This window comes from Cyprinus carpio, unplaced genomic scaffold (genome assembly GCF_018340385.1).
Source record: "Cyprinus carpio isolate SPL01 unplaced genomic scaffold, ASM1834038v1 S000006747, whole genome shotgun sequence".
Classification (NCBI taxonomy): Eukaryota; Metazoa; Chordata; class Actinopteri; order Cypriniformes; family Cyprinidae; genus Cyprinus; species Cyprinus carpio.
This window is the reverse complement of record NW_024879346.1, coordinates 658,218-674,528: the sequence shown is the minus strand read 5'-3', so window position 1 is coordinate 674,528 and position 16,311 is coordinate 658,218. Positions and strand designations below refer to the sequence as shown.

Here is a 16,311-nt window from a genome sequence, read left to right as displayed (position 1 = left end):
TAAAATAAATAAATACAAGGCAAAAAAAGATACTGTTGTAGTCCCTCATGAAACGATTCCACGCTTGTTCTTTCGCTGTCATCAAATGGCTAGAGAGAGCAATTAAAGTTGAGGAAAAGAACCAGAGAATGAGTTTTTTGTGCTTTGTGTTTGTCATTATGTTGTGCTTAGTTATCGAACCGAATCTAAAAACCATTTGAGTATTATTAAACAGCTCTGGTATGAAATGGCAATAGTTAATAAACTTCGAGCATCTACGCTGAAAAGTGTCAGTATAAGGCCAAGATAAAAACAAAACACTTCAAAAACTTGCATTTAAGAAACATATCCAATATGCATATTAAAAAAAAAAAAAACTTTCAAAACATTTCAAATAATATCTTTTTTATTGTTATTGGTGACAGCCAAGTGGAAGATCCGTCAACAGATAATAAAAGGCCTCAAAATCCCATCAGACCCAAACAGCCCAAGTGCGTCGGCAGCCTGATAATCAGTTCAATTATTAACCTTCATTAGTCACTATGCAAAATTAAAGAAAAACAGGACTTGAGAAATGTGACACTCCACAGACATTGACAGCTGAAGATGAGCTCGCATAAGTGAAACACATGAATATGGCAGGAGTGTACTGAATTGGAAACAAGACACAAAGGCTGTTGCTGATTTGCAGAATGAATGTCAGCACTATTTGTAAATTTTTCTGTATAATGTTTTTTCAGTATTTTAAACAACAACATAAGCTGGTTTACATCTTAACGTACAATTTCAGCTTTTGCGTAATACCAAGTTACAATAAATTTAAGATTTTATTCTCAGTACCGTATGTGACAAGTCTGTGCTGCTTAGAACCCTTCATTTAAATAAGAGCCAGTGTTATGTGGTAAACTCAACTAATTATTACATATACGATACTGGACACATTACACCTGCCGTTCTCTTAGAAAACACACTCTCGTCCGTTAAAAAACACTTCAAGTAGAGTCCAACGGCTTTCAGCAGACTGTGATATTTTATATCTAGAAACTATGTTCAATTTATGAACCATAATCTCACTTGTGATAGTATAGCATATTTTGTGAACAGTAAGTGTAGAGCTTACAGGCTACATTACACTACTTTATATATGCATAAGAAATGTTGTTTCCTTAAGTGCATTATTATTATTATTATTATTATTAAATAATATGAATCTTCATGAAATTATGGGGGGAGTAAGTCTATAAACCTATTCCTTTTTCTTTCGGAAAGACACTTTGTCTTTGGTTTCTTGAAGTTTTTCTGTGAACTTGTCTTTGGTTTCCTCCATCCTCCCGGATATACGATCCTTGGTCTCCTCCATTTTCCCAGAGATCCTCTCTTTGGTCTCCTCCATCTTCTCCTGCAGGTATTCCTTCACGGGTGGAGGGGTGGACATGTATCCGTGCTTCCTCAGGTACTTCACGGACAGCGACGTTCCTCCGAGAGTCACCGTGTAGCGCGCAGGTGTGGCGATTCAGGAGAGCAGAGAACATTGAACCAATGTCACACTCGTACAAATAAAGCTTCTTTATTGAAATCTATGGTTCCATGAAGAACTTTGAACATTCACTGGACATTCCCATTGCACAAAAGAGTCCTTCTGATTATTAAAATGTTCTTTACACTTCAAAATGTCAATGACATTGTAATGAAATGATTTGAGATGAGCTGCTGTGTAGATGCTGTCTCTATTTATTCAATTTCTTGCAAATTCTTTTGGAAAACTGAACCTACAGTAAATCACTAAATTTAATTTCTATAGAAGTTTATTTTTTTCTCATTTGTAAATCAGAAAATGAACACATTAGTCAATTATTTTATAGAATTAATTCACTAAAACACAAAGCAGTTCACCCACCTTATACATGGCATAAGCGGTCAGTGCGTAGCCGCTCTGGGAATTCTCCAGGAGTTTCACCACCTTGTCAGGAAACCCAACATACTCCAGAAAGGGTACCAAATTCACTCCTCTGCAGACCAAAACAAGACAATAAGCACAGAAAGACATTTCACATAAAAGCCTTCACTTTCTTAAGGGGCAGTTATTCATATATGAACATTACGTTGTTATTTATTCACATGTTGGTAAACAACTTTTGGTGGCCATTGACTTCCACTGTATATACAAATATAATAGCAATAATAATAATAAGTAGCAGTGATTTGGTAGTAATTTCTGCAATTTGGTTACCGAGCAGTGTATTTTTTTAGTATTATTTATACTATTATAGTCTTTATTCATTTGTAATTATTTTAGAATTTTTTGAGCTTTTGTATTTACATTGTAACTTTTGTTTTTTGTCATTTTTATTATTACTTTTTCTAAATATTACTATTTAGGTTTAATTTATTTTTATTTCCATTTTAGTTTAGTTTTAGGTTATATTTATTTTCCAATTAGTAATTGTAAGGCTCGAACTTTATATATATATGTGTGTGTGTGTGTCTGTATACATACAAAAAAAAAAAAAAAATCAGGAAGGGGCCCAACACTTTTTCACACCACTGTATGTGTGTGTGTGTTATATGTGTTATATATATATATATATATATATATATATATATATATATATATATATATATACATACATACACATACAGTACAGGTCAAAAAGTTTGGAAAATTACTATTTTTAATGTTTTTGAAAGAAGTTTCTTCTGCTCATCAAGCCTGCATTTATTTAGGTTTTTGTTTTTTTTTCCAGTGTAATATTGTGATATATAATATTACATTTAAAATAATTGTTTTTAAATTTATTATACTTTAAATTATCATTTATTTCTGTGATGCAAAGCTGAATTTTTAGGATCATTATCACATGATCCTTTAGAAATCATTCTAATATGATGATTCATTATCAAAGTTGGAAACAGTTCTGCTGCTTAATATTTTTTCAGAACATGTGATACTTTTTTAGGATACTTTGATGAATAAAAAGAAAAAAAAGAAAAAAATATATATATGTTTTTAAAATATAAATATTTTGTAATAACAATATACACTACTGGTCAGTAATTTGGGGTCAGTCATTTTTTTTAAATTTTTTTTTTTTTAAAATAAAATCAATACTTTTTATTCAGCAAAGGATGTGTTAAATTGATAAAAAAAGTGATAGTAAAGAAAATATATTATTAGAATATATATTATTAGAATTTTTTTTTTTTTGAATAAATGCAGTTCTTTTTAACCTTTTATTCATCAAATATATTAGACAGCAGAACTGTTTCCAACACTCATAAAAAATCAAAATATTAGAATGATTTCTAAATGATCATGTGATAGACTGGATGTTACATGTGACACTGAAGGCTGGAGTAATGATGCTGAAAATTCAGCTTTGCATCACAGGAATAAATTATTTTTTTAAAGTATATTCAAATAGAAAACTATTATTTTAAGTTGTAATAATATTTCACAATATTACTGTTTTTTTTCTGTATTTTGTGATCAAATAAATGCAGGATTGATGAGCAAAAGAGACTTCTTTCAAAAACATTAAAAATAGTAATGTTTCCAAACTTTTGACCTGTACTGTATGTGTATATATATGTATATGTGTATGTGTATGTGTATGTGTGTGTATATATATATATATATATATATATATATATATATATATATATATATATATCTATATACACATACACATACACATACACACACACGCATCTCAATAAATTATAATGTCTTGGAAAAGTTAATTTATTTCAGTAATTCAATTCAAATTGTGAAACTCGTGTATAAAATAAATTCAGTGCACACAGACTGAAGTAGTTAAAGTCTTTGGTTCTTTTAATTGTGATGATTTCGGCTCACATTTAACAAAACCCCACCAATTCACTCATCTCAACAAATTAGAATACTTCATAAGACCAATAAAAAAAAAACATTTTTAGTGAATTATTGGCCTTCTGGAAAATATGTTTATTTACTCAATACTTGACAGTGGCCTTCAGCTCATCTGCATTTTTTGGTCTCTTGTTTCTCATTTTCCTCTTGATTCTCTCTGGGGTTCAGGTCTGGTGAGTTTGCTGGCCAGTCAAGCACACCAACAAAAAGCTGGTCAGCAGAAGGAAGCATGAAGTGCTCCAAAATTTCTTGGTAAACGGGTGCAGTGACTTTGGTTTTCAAAAAACACAATGGACCAACACCAGCAGATGCCATTGCACCCCAAATCTTCACAGACTGTGGAAACTTAACTCTGGACTTCATGCAACTTGGGCTATGAGCTTCTCTCCACCTTTCCTCCAGACTCTAGGACCTTGGTTTCCAAATGAAATACAAAACTTGCTCTCATCTGAAAAGAGGACTTTGGGCCACTGGGCAACAGTCCAGTTCTTCTTCTCTTAGCCCAGGTAAGACGCCTCTGACGTTGTCTGTGGTTCAGGAGTGGCTTTAACAAGAGGAATACGACAACTGTAGCCAAATTCCTTGACATGTCTGTGTGTGGGTGGCTCTTGATGCCTTGACCCCAGCCTCAGTCCATTCCTTGTGAAGTTCACTCAAATTCTTGAATTGAGTTTTGCTTGACAATCCTCATAAGGCTACGGTTCTCTCGGTTGGTTGTGCATCTTTTTTCTTCCACACTTTTTCCTTCCCACTCAACTTTCTGTTAACACGCTTGGATACAGCACTCTGTGAACAGCCAGCTTCTTTGGCGATGAATGTTTGTGGCTTATCCTCTTTGTGAAGTGTGTCAATGATTGTCTTCTGGACAACTGTCAGATCAGCAGTCTTCCCCATGATTGTGTGGTCTAGTGAACCAAACTGAGAGACCATTTTGAAGGCTCAGGAAACCTTTGCAGGTGTTTTGAGTTGATTAGCTGATTGGCATGTCACCATATTCTAATTTGTTGAGATGTTGAGTGAATTGGTGGGTTTTTGTTAAATGTGAGCCAAAATCATTACAATTAAAAGAACCAAAGACTTATCTAAACTACTTCCGTCTTACTGAGATGCATTTATTTAATACATGAATTTCACAATTTGAGTCGAATTACTGAAATAAATGAACTTTTCCAGACATTCTAATTTACTGAGATGCACCTGTGTGTATATATATATATATATATATATATATATATATATATATATATATATATATATATATATATATATATATTATATATATATAAACACTTCTTGTTTTCAAAAACAATTGAAAAATCTACTGAAATGTAATACTTATTTAAGAATCAAATGGGCATCTTTAATATGTGACCCTGGACCACAAAACAGGTCTTAAGTGTCAATTTTTCTAAATTGAGATTTATACATCATCTAAATGCTGAATAAATAAACTTTCCATTGATGTATGGTTTATTAGGATTGGACAATATTTGGGTGAGATACAACTATTTGAAAATCTGGAATCTGAGGGTGCAAAAAATCAAAATACTGAGAAAATCACCTTTAAAGATGTCCAAATGAATTCTTAACAATCCATATTACTAATCAAAAATAAAGTTTTGATATAACAAAATATCTTCATGGAACATGATCTTTACTTAATATCCTAATGATTTTTGGCATAAAAGAAAAATCAATAATTTTGACCCAAAACAAGTTTTTTTGTCTATTGCCACATATTGTGGTCCAACTACAAATATACCCCAGAGACTTAAGACTGGTTTTGTGCTCCAGGGTCACATATGAACTAAAGGCTGTGAAGACAAACTGATAACTCTGGTCTTGTCTTCTCTGCAGAGTGAGCTCATGCTGAGTGAAACAGCCAATTCTCAAGCATCCATTACCACCTCCCACATTTCTCAAACGTCTAGACAATGGTGACCCACATTCAGCCAGATGTAATGCAGAGTAAACATTCCAGTGTGTCATTTACCTCAATCCACCGCGCGCCATACACATACAATGACTGAGCAAAAAGAAAATTACCTAGTACCTACCTAACAACCCCCCCCCCCCCCCAACACACACCTGCTTAACAGATCAACACGAATCTCCTACAAAAATCTCACAGCTAGCCCTTATTCATTGGTTTGTTTTGTCAGAACCTACAACTTTATGTTGCGCTTCTCATAGGACATTGGCATTTTATTTATTTAGTTTTTATTTCTTTTACTTTAATCAACCAGTCTGAAATATCTTCAGTAACAGACCGATATACTGCATCAGTCAGGCTGATATTAAGAAGCAGATAAATAGTGCAAAAAAAGTGTTGATTTAAATTCAGCAAATGTTCAAACTCAGATTAATTTTATTATACTTTTTATTTTGATTAAATATAAAAATATATAATATATAATAATTGCAATAATATTGTATTATTTTTCTTAAATATTTGAAATACATTTGAATTTACAGTAAAATTATTACAACAGTATATTATAATATAATAGCATAGTGCAGTGGTCGTCAACCTACGGCACGCGTGCCAACAGTGGGACGCAGAGGGATTATCGCTGGCACGCGAGCAATAGGGAAAACTGCATACTGACATACATTTTGAGGTAATAACTTCTTAAAGTGCTCCTGTAGCTCAAGTGGTAGAGCATTGCGTTAACAAGCGCAAGGTTGGGGGTTCGATTCCCGGGGAACATATGATAGGTAAAAATTGATAGCCTGAATGCACTGTAAGTCACTTTGGATAAAAGCATCTGCTAAATGCATAAATTTAATTTAATTTAATTTTAAAGTCACACAGCCTGTTATACAGGAGCTATAAATACTATTAAAGTGTGAGAATGAACTTGCGCTAGTCAACGGATGCACACGCGAACGCTGCACATACCAGGCGCTTCAGATCAAAGCCTCTGTGGTCTAACAGCGCTTATCAATGTCAATGACTGAGATGGCCAATCAAATCAAAGTAGGCGGGGTTTACTGTTGACAGAAGCAGAGTGTGAAGCGTCAGTTTAACGTTAAAGAGGGCAAGGTAAGGTGAAGCTGCAAATCATTTAATAAGTCTATTAACGCTACGTTTTATGAAAAAAATTAAAAAAAAAAAACATATATACCCAGTATAAAAAACTATTCAATTTGTTTTTCTCAAATATTGCCACTTTTAGAGAGAAAGAGAGAGAGAGAGAGAGAGAGAGAGAGAGAGAGAGAGAGAGAAGAGAAGAGATGAGAGAAGAGAGAGAAGAGAGAGAGAGAGAGAGAGGGGAGAGAGAGAGAGACGAGAGAGAGAGATGTGAGAGAGCAGATGTGTAAATTGTCTGCGTCTGTGTCTCTCTCTACAAACAATGAATCTGAGTTTAGTTACTTAAAGAGCAGGTCATATGGGTTTTTGAAAAATCTCTCTTTTGCCGTTTATAATGTATATACCCAAAAAAAAAAACAATCAAAAAAGTTAATAAAAAAAAAAGCTACAATAAAGATATTGTCTCTCAAAATAAAAAGACAGAGTCAACTCAGAGTCGCCTTTACGAGTCGTTACATTTTCAAATCTTTTGCCTGTTACCGGTATACGTCACTGGGTAACACATTTGCATAATCCCCACCTGCCCGCAGAACAGAGTCTGACCTGCCCAAAAACACTTTTGCTATTAGTGCGTTTACATCATGTTGAGAAGACGCGGTGTTCAAGGATACCACAGAAATACAATTCGAGCCTTTTGTTGTGTGCTTGTCATTTTATCAAGAAGTGCTTCTCTAATCTGGGCTTTTATCTTCGTTGGCTTCTAATCTTCTTAATTTGGACTAACAAGCTCTTCGAACCACAACCTGTAAGTAGTACGATTGATACGTTTTGTGTACATTTTCAATTAATACCTCAAAACATAAGAATTTCTAAAAATTCGCAGTGAACCTAAGAAAGTGCAGCTTTAGGTTTCCAGGTAAAGCACGATATTACTGTCTTACTGAAGTAGTTCTAAAAATTCGCAGTGAACCTAAGAATATGGTTGATTATTGTAGACTGACGTTGTTCTAATTACTTTGTTTAATAATAAAGAATGTAGTGTAGCACACAGACTTTATAATAATTGTGAAACTGCTGTTTATTGTGCTGCACTGGCAGTTCCAGGGTTAATGCGGAGAGATGAGTGAGTTTGTCTGTGCTCCTGTGATACAACTGTTTCTGCGTTCTGATTAAAAGTAGTTAGTAAGCGTCTTTTGTCTGTCGTTCTTAAAACATTACAGTAGACATATTTTGGTTTACAAACTGTATTGTTTAATCAGTTAGTCACGTTAGCACTCGGCTAAACGTATCCACCTAGTGTTCACAGTTTAGCAGCTAAACTTTAGCTGTGGGGCACGATTCGCTTGCATAAGTGTTTTTGTATTTTATGTCATTATAAGAACGGATTGATTATATTATTGTTTTATGTAAAGGTGCTTTGTCAATGGTAGCGCTGGCTAACTGGCTCAAGGACTCAATCTCTGTGCCAATCACAACAGGTTTGGCCAGCTGACCAATCAGAGCAGAGTAGGCTTGAGGAAGGGAGGGGCTTGCTGCAAACTTGCTTGAAACGAATCATTTCGTAATCATTGGCAAATGACTCTAATATTAACTGTATATTCTGAGAAATTACAATTTTTCTGACCTTAGATGCATTTAAACCTGATGTAGGGGACTCCAATACAATATTAGGACACTTTAAAATACCATATGACCTGCTCTTTAAAAAAACAGCGATTTTAACCCCCTTGTTGCTGAGAAATATAATGTAGCGATTCAGTATCGATTAATAAAAGTCGCATGGAAGCGCTGACAAGTTTATGAGCTTCTGAATGTTTCTTTTTGCTCAGCGCGATCTCAGATCTCTGTGTGTGAGTGGTGTGTATGTGCGTGCATCAGCAGCACATTAATGTAGAATGGTGATTGAACGGTTTTAAAGCATTGGCCTTGTCACACATACACACACACACACACATATATATCACACACACACACACACACACACACACACACACACACACACATATATATACAGTGGTGTTCAGTAATGGTCACATCTGTTATTCAAGAAACTTTTGAAAAGTAAAATCCTCAGAAACTATTTGCATTAGGGCTGTGATGGTCGCCGTTGTCTACTGCCACGTTAGTACACTTGACGTCACACACTCTACGCACACTTGCTTTATATACAAGTGTAATAACAGTAATAGCTGAAAATTGAATGTTTTACTTAAGACTATAAGTCTATGGTAGTTTACAAAATTACATCAAACACCATACAACAGCATTTGCTTTAGATTGGCAGGTTTGAGCGCAGGAAACTACAGTTTATGCATTCAGCTAATTGATTTTGTGTTGGGCGATGGACCTTGTTAGGAAACCAATAATACATTGCCGTTCTGGGTGCTATCTCCATTCATGTCACCCTTCCGTGTTTGTACAAGTGTCTTCAAGTTCCCGTGATCACAAACGCCTGGCTGGTCAGGTTTGGTGAGACTTTCTCCAAACTGGCCAAATAGGAACAAGACAGCGATAAATGAAAGATGTTAACAAGAAATGGGCCACGATTCCTAGTTCAAAGAGAAGCGCAGGCAGACGAGGAGTTAATACTCCCGCTTAAAGTGGGATTTATACTTTGGACACAGGACACTTCGCGAGCCTCTGCTGACTGCGCAAGCACCTTCCTAAACGGAGGAGGCTTTTTTAGGTGAACTGTATCTACACCGGACGTGACACCGCGTTGCAACAGGTTTGTCTAGTGTCTACATAGGACATTTGAACTCCATGTCAGTGCCTCATAAATAGGACGAGGCAGTTTACTGTCGGGGATTTGCTATGTGTCATGCCACATACAATGTAGCATCACTGACTGTTAATGAGTATAATGAGTTATATAGTAAGTTATTTTGTCGTGTCGCGCAACTCGCGTCCTGTAGACAGGGTGCATTTAACTTTCTTATGTAGGCTACTTTCTTGTTTAACTATTATTTCTTTGATATTTATTTTAGTATTTTGCAGGCTGCGTATTCACTGATGGAAGTGCTAAAATAAACATGCACGTTTGTTAAATGATTGAGCCTCATTTATTATTATTTGTGTTTCAAATATTATATATATATATATATATATATATATATATATATATATATATATATATATTCTATATATATATATATATATAAATTATATAATTAATATTAATTATATATGTATATCACAACCGTGCCACCGGCGGTAGTTGGTCCATTACCACCGCGGTGGTAAAAATCTGCCACAGTCACAGCCCTAATTAGCATGAAAATCAAGTAGGCCTATTTTTTTTTTTTTAATTCATATAATTATATGGGGGTTGATGGTTGTTGGCACTGTGGTTAACCAGACAAATTTTAGATGTTATGTCATGCCGAAAATGTTGCCGACCCTTGGTATAATGTATTATAATAATATTGTTTTTATTAAGTATTTGTAATATTTTTTTTTATTTGGAACTAAAAATTTTATAAATTTTATAGCCATATCGATAATCACAAAATTGTGGCACACGATATCGATGCAGAATCGATTCTGAGATCTTCTGAATGCATTGTGATTCTCTCTGGAATCGATTCTGAGCATTGATTTTAACAGCAGATTGCGCTCAACTCTAGCTTTTATCCACACACTCAAGTTCTCATAAAGAAGAGCACTTGTGCGTTCGGCTGAATCTGTAATTTCACCTCGGCTCAGAATGCTTTTATGACACAAGATTAATGAGTGAACGTCCTAGTAATTCGCTTCTATCTTTTCTAATTTTATGAATGATTATTTTAGGTTCAAGTGTGTGTAAGGATTGGAAACGAGCACAGTATGGCTGTTTCTAAAGCATGCAGTGCCATCTGCTGCTCAAAACTACACTCAGAATCGGCTTGAGAAAGAATCGCGATGCATTCTGAAAATTTCAGAATCGATTCATTGCATCGATTTATTTTCCAAGCGCTAATTATTATCAGTTGTTATTACACGGCTATGTGGAATACTTAATTCTGATTGGTCAGTCGCGACATTCCGAGGTTTTCTTATCCTTTGATAACAACCAGCTGTTAACTCCGGCTCATCCAGGTTGAGCGCTACACTCTTCTAGGAACAGTTTTTTTCTCCATGTAAGCTTTGTGTTTGGTTAGTTAATAAAATACTAAAAACTCAATTCAATATTATGTGTTCAATTATTTAATTATGTCATCCCGGTATCGCGGACATCGCTCTCTTGTTCATAAAAACCATAGACAGTAAAAGAAATGGACACAGCGACCCAATTGGAACTGAATTGAGACAAGTGAAGCCCATTTTTAGCGATTTTTAGCACTTCCGTTTCTGACGCGCAGACTCAAACTAAGCTTGATGACGTCAGCAACCTGTCTGACAGATGTAAATCTTCTAGTAGCTGTGCGTGCGAACTGCCATCGTTAATCTTGCAGAGACGGCGAGCTTGAGCGGGGAGTTCTTTGGCGTGAGTGAGCAGGAGTAAGTATTCTGATTAAATATTTTGTATAGTATTTTAAAATGTAACGCCAGTACGCCATATCTCTTGACGTCTCCTCCCCGATTGCCTGCGAGCTTCTCCTCCTGTCTGTACGGTAATTTCTCTAACTGTGCGACAGAGAGTCGAGTGGTTATGACGCAATCGTTAGCCCTATTTTTACAAAAACTGTTTCTACGGGGCCATAATGTAACATAGAAGGTAATGGAGCCCTTTATACATTGTCGTGTTATCTTTAGAAATAAATAATGGACAAATGGAGTCTTTAAACGCCTCAGATATAAAGTTATTCGCTGTCAAAGTGACGCCAAAATGAATGGGAGTCAATGGGATGCTAACAGCAGGTGAAGTTCTACTACAAGATGGCGGCACGCGCGCCGACTTCAACTTCCGGTCGACTTCCTTACCGCCTGTTAAAACGGCAGCTTCCTGCCATTTTGTGATGATTGTTTTGTACGCTGTAATGGTTTATAGGATAACTAACAAACTGGTAAGATTTTAAAGAGTCATATGATGCTGCTAAAAATAACATTATTTTGTGTATTTGGTGTAATGCAATGTGGTTATGCAGTTAGACGGTTCAAAAAACACATTATTTTCCATATAATGTACATTAATGTTTCTCCTCTATGCTCCGTCTTTCTGAAACACGTTGATTTTTACAAAGCTAATTGTTCTGAAAAAGCGAGGTGTGCTCTGATTGGCCAGCTATCCAGTGCGTTGTGATTGGCTGAATACCTCAAGCGTGTGACGAAAATATTACGCCCCTTAAAGGGATACTCCACCCGTTTTTTCCATATTAAACTATGTTATTCCCTTAACTAAGACGAGTTGATACATTCCTCTCTCGTCTCAGTGCGTGCACTAAATCGCTCTGGCGTGCGGCGAAACTTTGTTAGCACTTAGCTTAGCCAGTTCATTCAATAGGGGCCAAGCAGAGAAGCTACCAAACACCTCCACGTTTTCCCTATATTAAATACAGTTACTCGAGTAGTGTACTTTGACTTGGCGCAGTAATATCTTCACTCGTGGAAAGTCCTCTCACCGCCCCCGCTCCCCATGTGAAGATATTACTGCGCCAAGTCAAAGTGCTCCCGAGCACTTGCTATGTTATTCCGCCATACAATATAGTTATCCATTTTTACACGCTTAGAAAAGCGCAACGTTTTGTTTTGTGTCACCGTCCTAGGTCGAGGTACACTACTCGAGTAACTGTATTTAAATAGGGAAAACGTGGAGGTGTTTGGTAGCTTCTCTGCTTGGCCCCTATTGAATGAACTGGGCTAAGCTAAGTGCTAACAAAGTTTCGCCGCGCGCCAGAGCGATTTAGTGCACGCACTGTTACGAAAGAGGTATGTATCAACTTGTCTTAGTTAAGGGAATAACATAGATTAATATGAAAAAAACGGTGGAGTATCACTTTAACATAGTTCAGTCAATGTACTGTTAGGAGTAACTGAATAACTCGGCTGCTCTGCTCGTGCACATCCCATCATCGCTTTCTTTTAGCAGTTCAGTCAATGTACTGTTAGGAGTAACTGAATAACTCGGGATATTGGTTTATTTCACGTCAGGCACGTTTATAAACTGAATAAATTAAGTAACTTGTGATTTAGTGCGTACTGGAGACGCGAACCGTTTCAACCAATTCAGATAGATTTGGTGAACTGGTACGATCGGTTCACTTAGAAGATCCGGTTAAATAGAAAGATTCATTCTCGATCCGGACATCACTAGACGAGACAAAACCAATAAAACCCATTACAAACGAGACATTTGTTGCATCCAGTGGGGACATAATTACTGATTATAATGACTTATACTGTGTTTTTAGGCGTTGCGTATCACGCTGCGTAAACATAAAACCATTTGTCTGCATTTGTGATCTGAGAAACAACACTGTACTGCGCAAAACTGGCGTTTGAATCATCAGTGGCAAATTATTTAAATATAAAAAAAAAATATCGATACAAATAATGTGTATATACAACTCAAAATGTAATATGAACAAAAACGAATATGAACATATTCACTGGTAAAGGTGAAGGGGAGTAGCTTGAAGATGTCATGTTTCAAAATCACTTGACATCACCCAACGTTCCTCTGGAGGCAAAACTCCCTTTAGGCTTCGGCTATGGCTCTAGGGTGTTGTGAAGGTAGGGGCGGAGCATAGAGACTATGCCGTTTCTCGTTTGTTACTCTAGAGTAGACCAATTCACTTTATTGAGGCATACTGCCCCCATTTGGTATGGAATGTGGAGTATGACTTGATTTTTTTGCCAGAAATTACACATGGCTCCTTTAAATCAATATCTTCTATCGCCTTGATTATTTATGTGGTGAAATGTTGTCTACCGTAACTCTTAAATGTCCGTCTAGTTTGAACTTGCCGCTTGTTAGCTACTGCAGTCTTCACGGAAGCTTGTGTTCAAATATTTCAACTAAAATCAATATTTTGGGTCTTATTATGTACATATGTGGCAAGTAGCCACTTCGGGTCGGGGTCTTGTATCACCCTGTCGAGGGTTATTCTGCGATAACAAACGGCTGGATGTACTTTATCCCTTACTTAAATAACCGATAGCATTCATCACAACATGATTCACTCAGTGGTCTTCGAATGACAATTATTATTTTGATTTAAATTGACACAGTTGTGATCCATCGTCTACTTACTTCATTGCAGCGTAGTAAAAAGTGCCGAACCACACTGTAGAGGTCAGCAGGTGCACAGGGATCACGACCTTGCCGTACTGCTTAAAGGTTTTCTTGAATCTCTGAATGAGGCCAATGGATTTGTCCTGCAGAGGGTCCGGATCCTCCTGCGCCGGAGCAGGGTTTCCCGGATGATCTCTGCCGGTGTTTCTCTGGGAGCACAACCATCGCGGGCTGGAGCTCAGGCGTTTCCAGCAGCTGTGGGCCGCGGGAGCCAGCATCTGTGCGGGACGGCTGCGGGACGGAGGACTGGTCTGCAGCAGGACAGCAGTCTGCCGGAAGACTCTCGCACACACTAACCGCTGCATCCCAAACTAGCTTCTGCTCCCACCGGTCTGCCAGCAGAGAAAACAAGACCACAGTCTGACAGAGACCTGACGAGCAAAGTAAAGACGACAAGATCATGCACGACAGTGAAGAAAACCCTCTATGAGATATAAGCAGATGTCAGTAGTATGAGACCACATTCAGACTATTTAATTATCGTTTTTATTTATTATCGATATTTAAACCCAAAAATGTTTTAAGGAATTTAAAAACAGTAAAAAAAAAAAAGAACACTATAATACTACAATATAATACATTTATATTTGATGAAAGTATTTTTTAAAAAGAGAAACAACATTAAATGAAATAAAATGCACTGGCGGTATTTATAGAAAAAATAAAGTATTTCTATTGAAGCTCAAAATGCTCTTTGAATCAGTTTAATTTAATATAAATTTTCATTTTCAAGAGTAATAGTTCATGTTAGCTCAAGTGCTGCTGGCATTGAAGACTTACAATTGTGAATTCTGTAGAGTTTCAATTCTAATTTCACTCAAACTGGTTACAGGATCTGATAATTTGTTGTTAATAATAAAGGAATAATCAAAATAGCGGTAACTCTAAATTATTGGTACCAATACTGATATTAGAAGCACATTTATAATGTATATTAATATTGATTTAATCAAGACAATGTGTTAAAAAGCCTGATTTTATTTGAAGCTTGTGATTTCACTTATTCTTTGGTTGTTACAACAGGCAAAACCTGTAGATCTATAATAAATCCTGTGTATCATTTATCAGCTGACGTGAATTATTATTCCTACCTTCAATATCCCATCGGTTTCAGCAGCTGAAAACAGTGCAGAAAGAAAAAACAATCAAATAAATCAGCTGCACATGCTCAGTCACGTTTACAAAGAAGCTTTACGGGGGAGAAATCACAGACCGACCTCCTAAAACAATCGTCTTTAAAATGTTTACTTGTGGAGTGTTATGGTAGTCACCAAACGTGAGTCAGCTAGCTTTGCTAAGGATGTCTACTGACTGACCTGCTAAACTGATCAAAGTTGAGCCCGTCCTGTGTCTAAACACACAAAGCACCACGAGACATGTGCACAGCTACATACAGGAGTGATGTGATCTCCCTAAAACACACACACACGCGTTTATTCACGTCCTTTCTGTCATTCAGAGACGCCCGAGCACAGCGACATCACGCATGGTGACCGCGCGCAATGCCTTGTGGGAAATGGAGTACAGTCGCGCTGATGATGAAACGGACTACACGCACGTATTTCCGTTTGCATCACTTCCGTATAGCGAAGCATACTAGCCCCAGACGTATTGCAAACGACAAAAAAAAAAAAAAGAAAAAAAAGAATATTTTCTATTTAGGTGTTGTTAACCATAAAAAAAAAAAACATCTTATTCTAGTTATTGCTTCCTGAGAGTTTACTAAATATGAACCCATTTCGCCAAACGTTGTGTCTCGATGTGCTAAAGGCACAATTAACGTTACCCTCCTTATTCCAGTAACGTTATAATATTTACTCGTTTTTAGAACAACGCACTTAATACAAGCAAAGTATTGAAGAGTAAACACTAGAGACAGGCTTCATTTATACTCTTGATACCACACACTCTTTACAACAATTACAATACAGCACAATATAGTAATTAAAATTATATTTAGTATAGAAATGGTGTATGGATAAATTAGTGTTTTATTTTTTTTTACACATGTAAATAATGTAAACATGTAAATATAATCGACTTTGAGCGATACCTGCGCTGCAGTAATCCAAACATGTAAATATAATGACTTTAATAGGCTACATTATCCATTAACCTATTAAGTTTAATTTAAAAGGATTTGATAACCAACAAACAGCTAAAGACACTTGTCCTCCATCTACTTGGCCCTCTAAC

General features: G+C 36.2%; 1 protein-coding gene across 1 annotated transcript; it reads right to left on the bottom strand.

Annotated features, from left to right (window-relative positions):
- Positions 1–367: 367 nt before the first annotated feature.
- Positions 368–15,555, bottom strand: LOC109103771 (uncharacterized protein C18orf19 homolog A-like). Its single transcript, XM_042755780.1, has 5 exons — positions 15,333–15,555; positions 15,207–15,232; positions 14,074–14,447; positions 1,877–1,988; positions 368–1,492 (listed from the first exon to the last, which is right to left on the bottom strand). The coding sequence occupies exons 3-5, from the start codon at positions 14,418–14,420 to the stop codon at positions 1,226–1,228; spliced, it is 726 nt and encodes a 241-aa protein (XP_042611714.1). The 5' UTR covers positions 14,421–14,447; positions 15,207–15,232; positions 15,333–15,555; the 3' UTR covers positions 368–1,225.
- Positions 15,556–16,311: the final 756 nt, after the last annotated feature.

Bases quoted from the DNA above. Each gene is read 5' to 3' on its own strand.
- LOC109103771 (XM_042755780.1), bottom strand. From the start codon at position 14,420: ATGCAGCGGTTAGTGTGTGCGAGAGTCTTCCGGCAGACTGCTGTCCTG. The intron at 1,989-14,073 runs GTAAGTAGACGA...TTTGGTCTGCAG, and splicing joins TTTTACTACGCTGCAATGAA to AGGAGTGAATTTGGTACCCT. The intron at 1,493-1,876 runs GTGGGTGAACTG...CTGCTCTCCTGA, and splicing joins CCGCTTATGCCATGTATAAG to ATCGCCACACCTGCGCGCTA.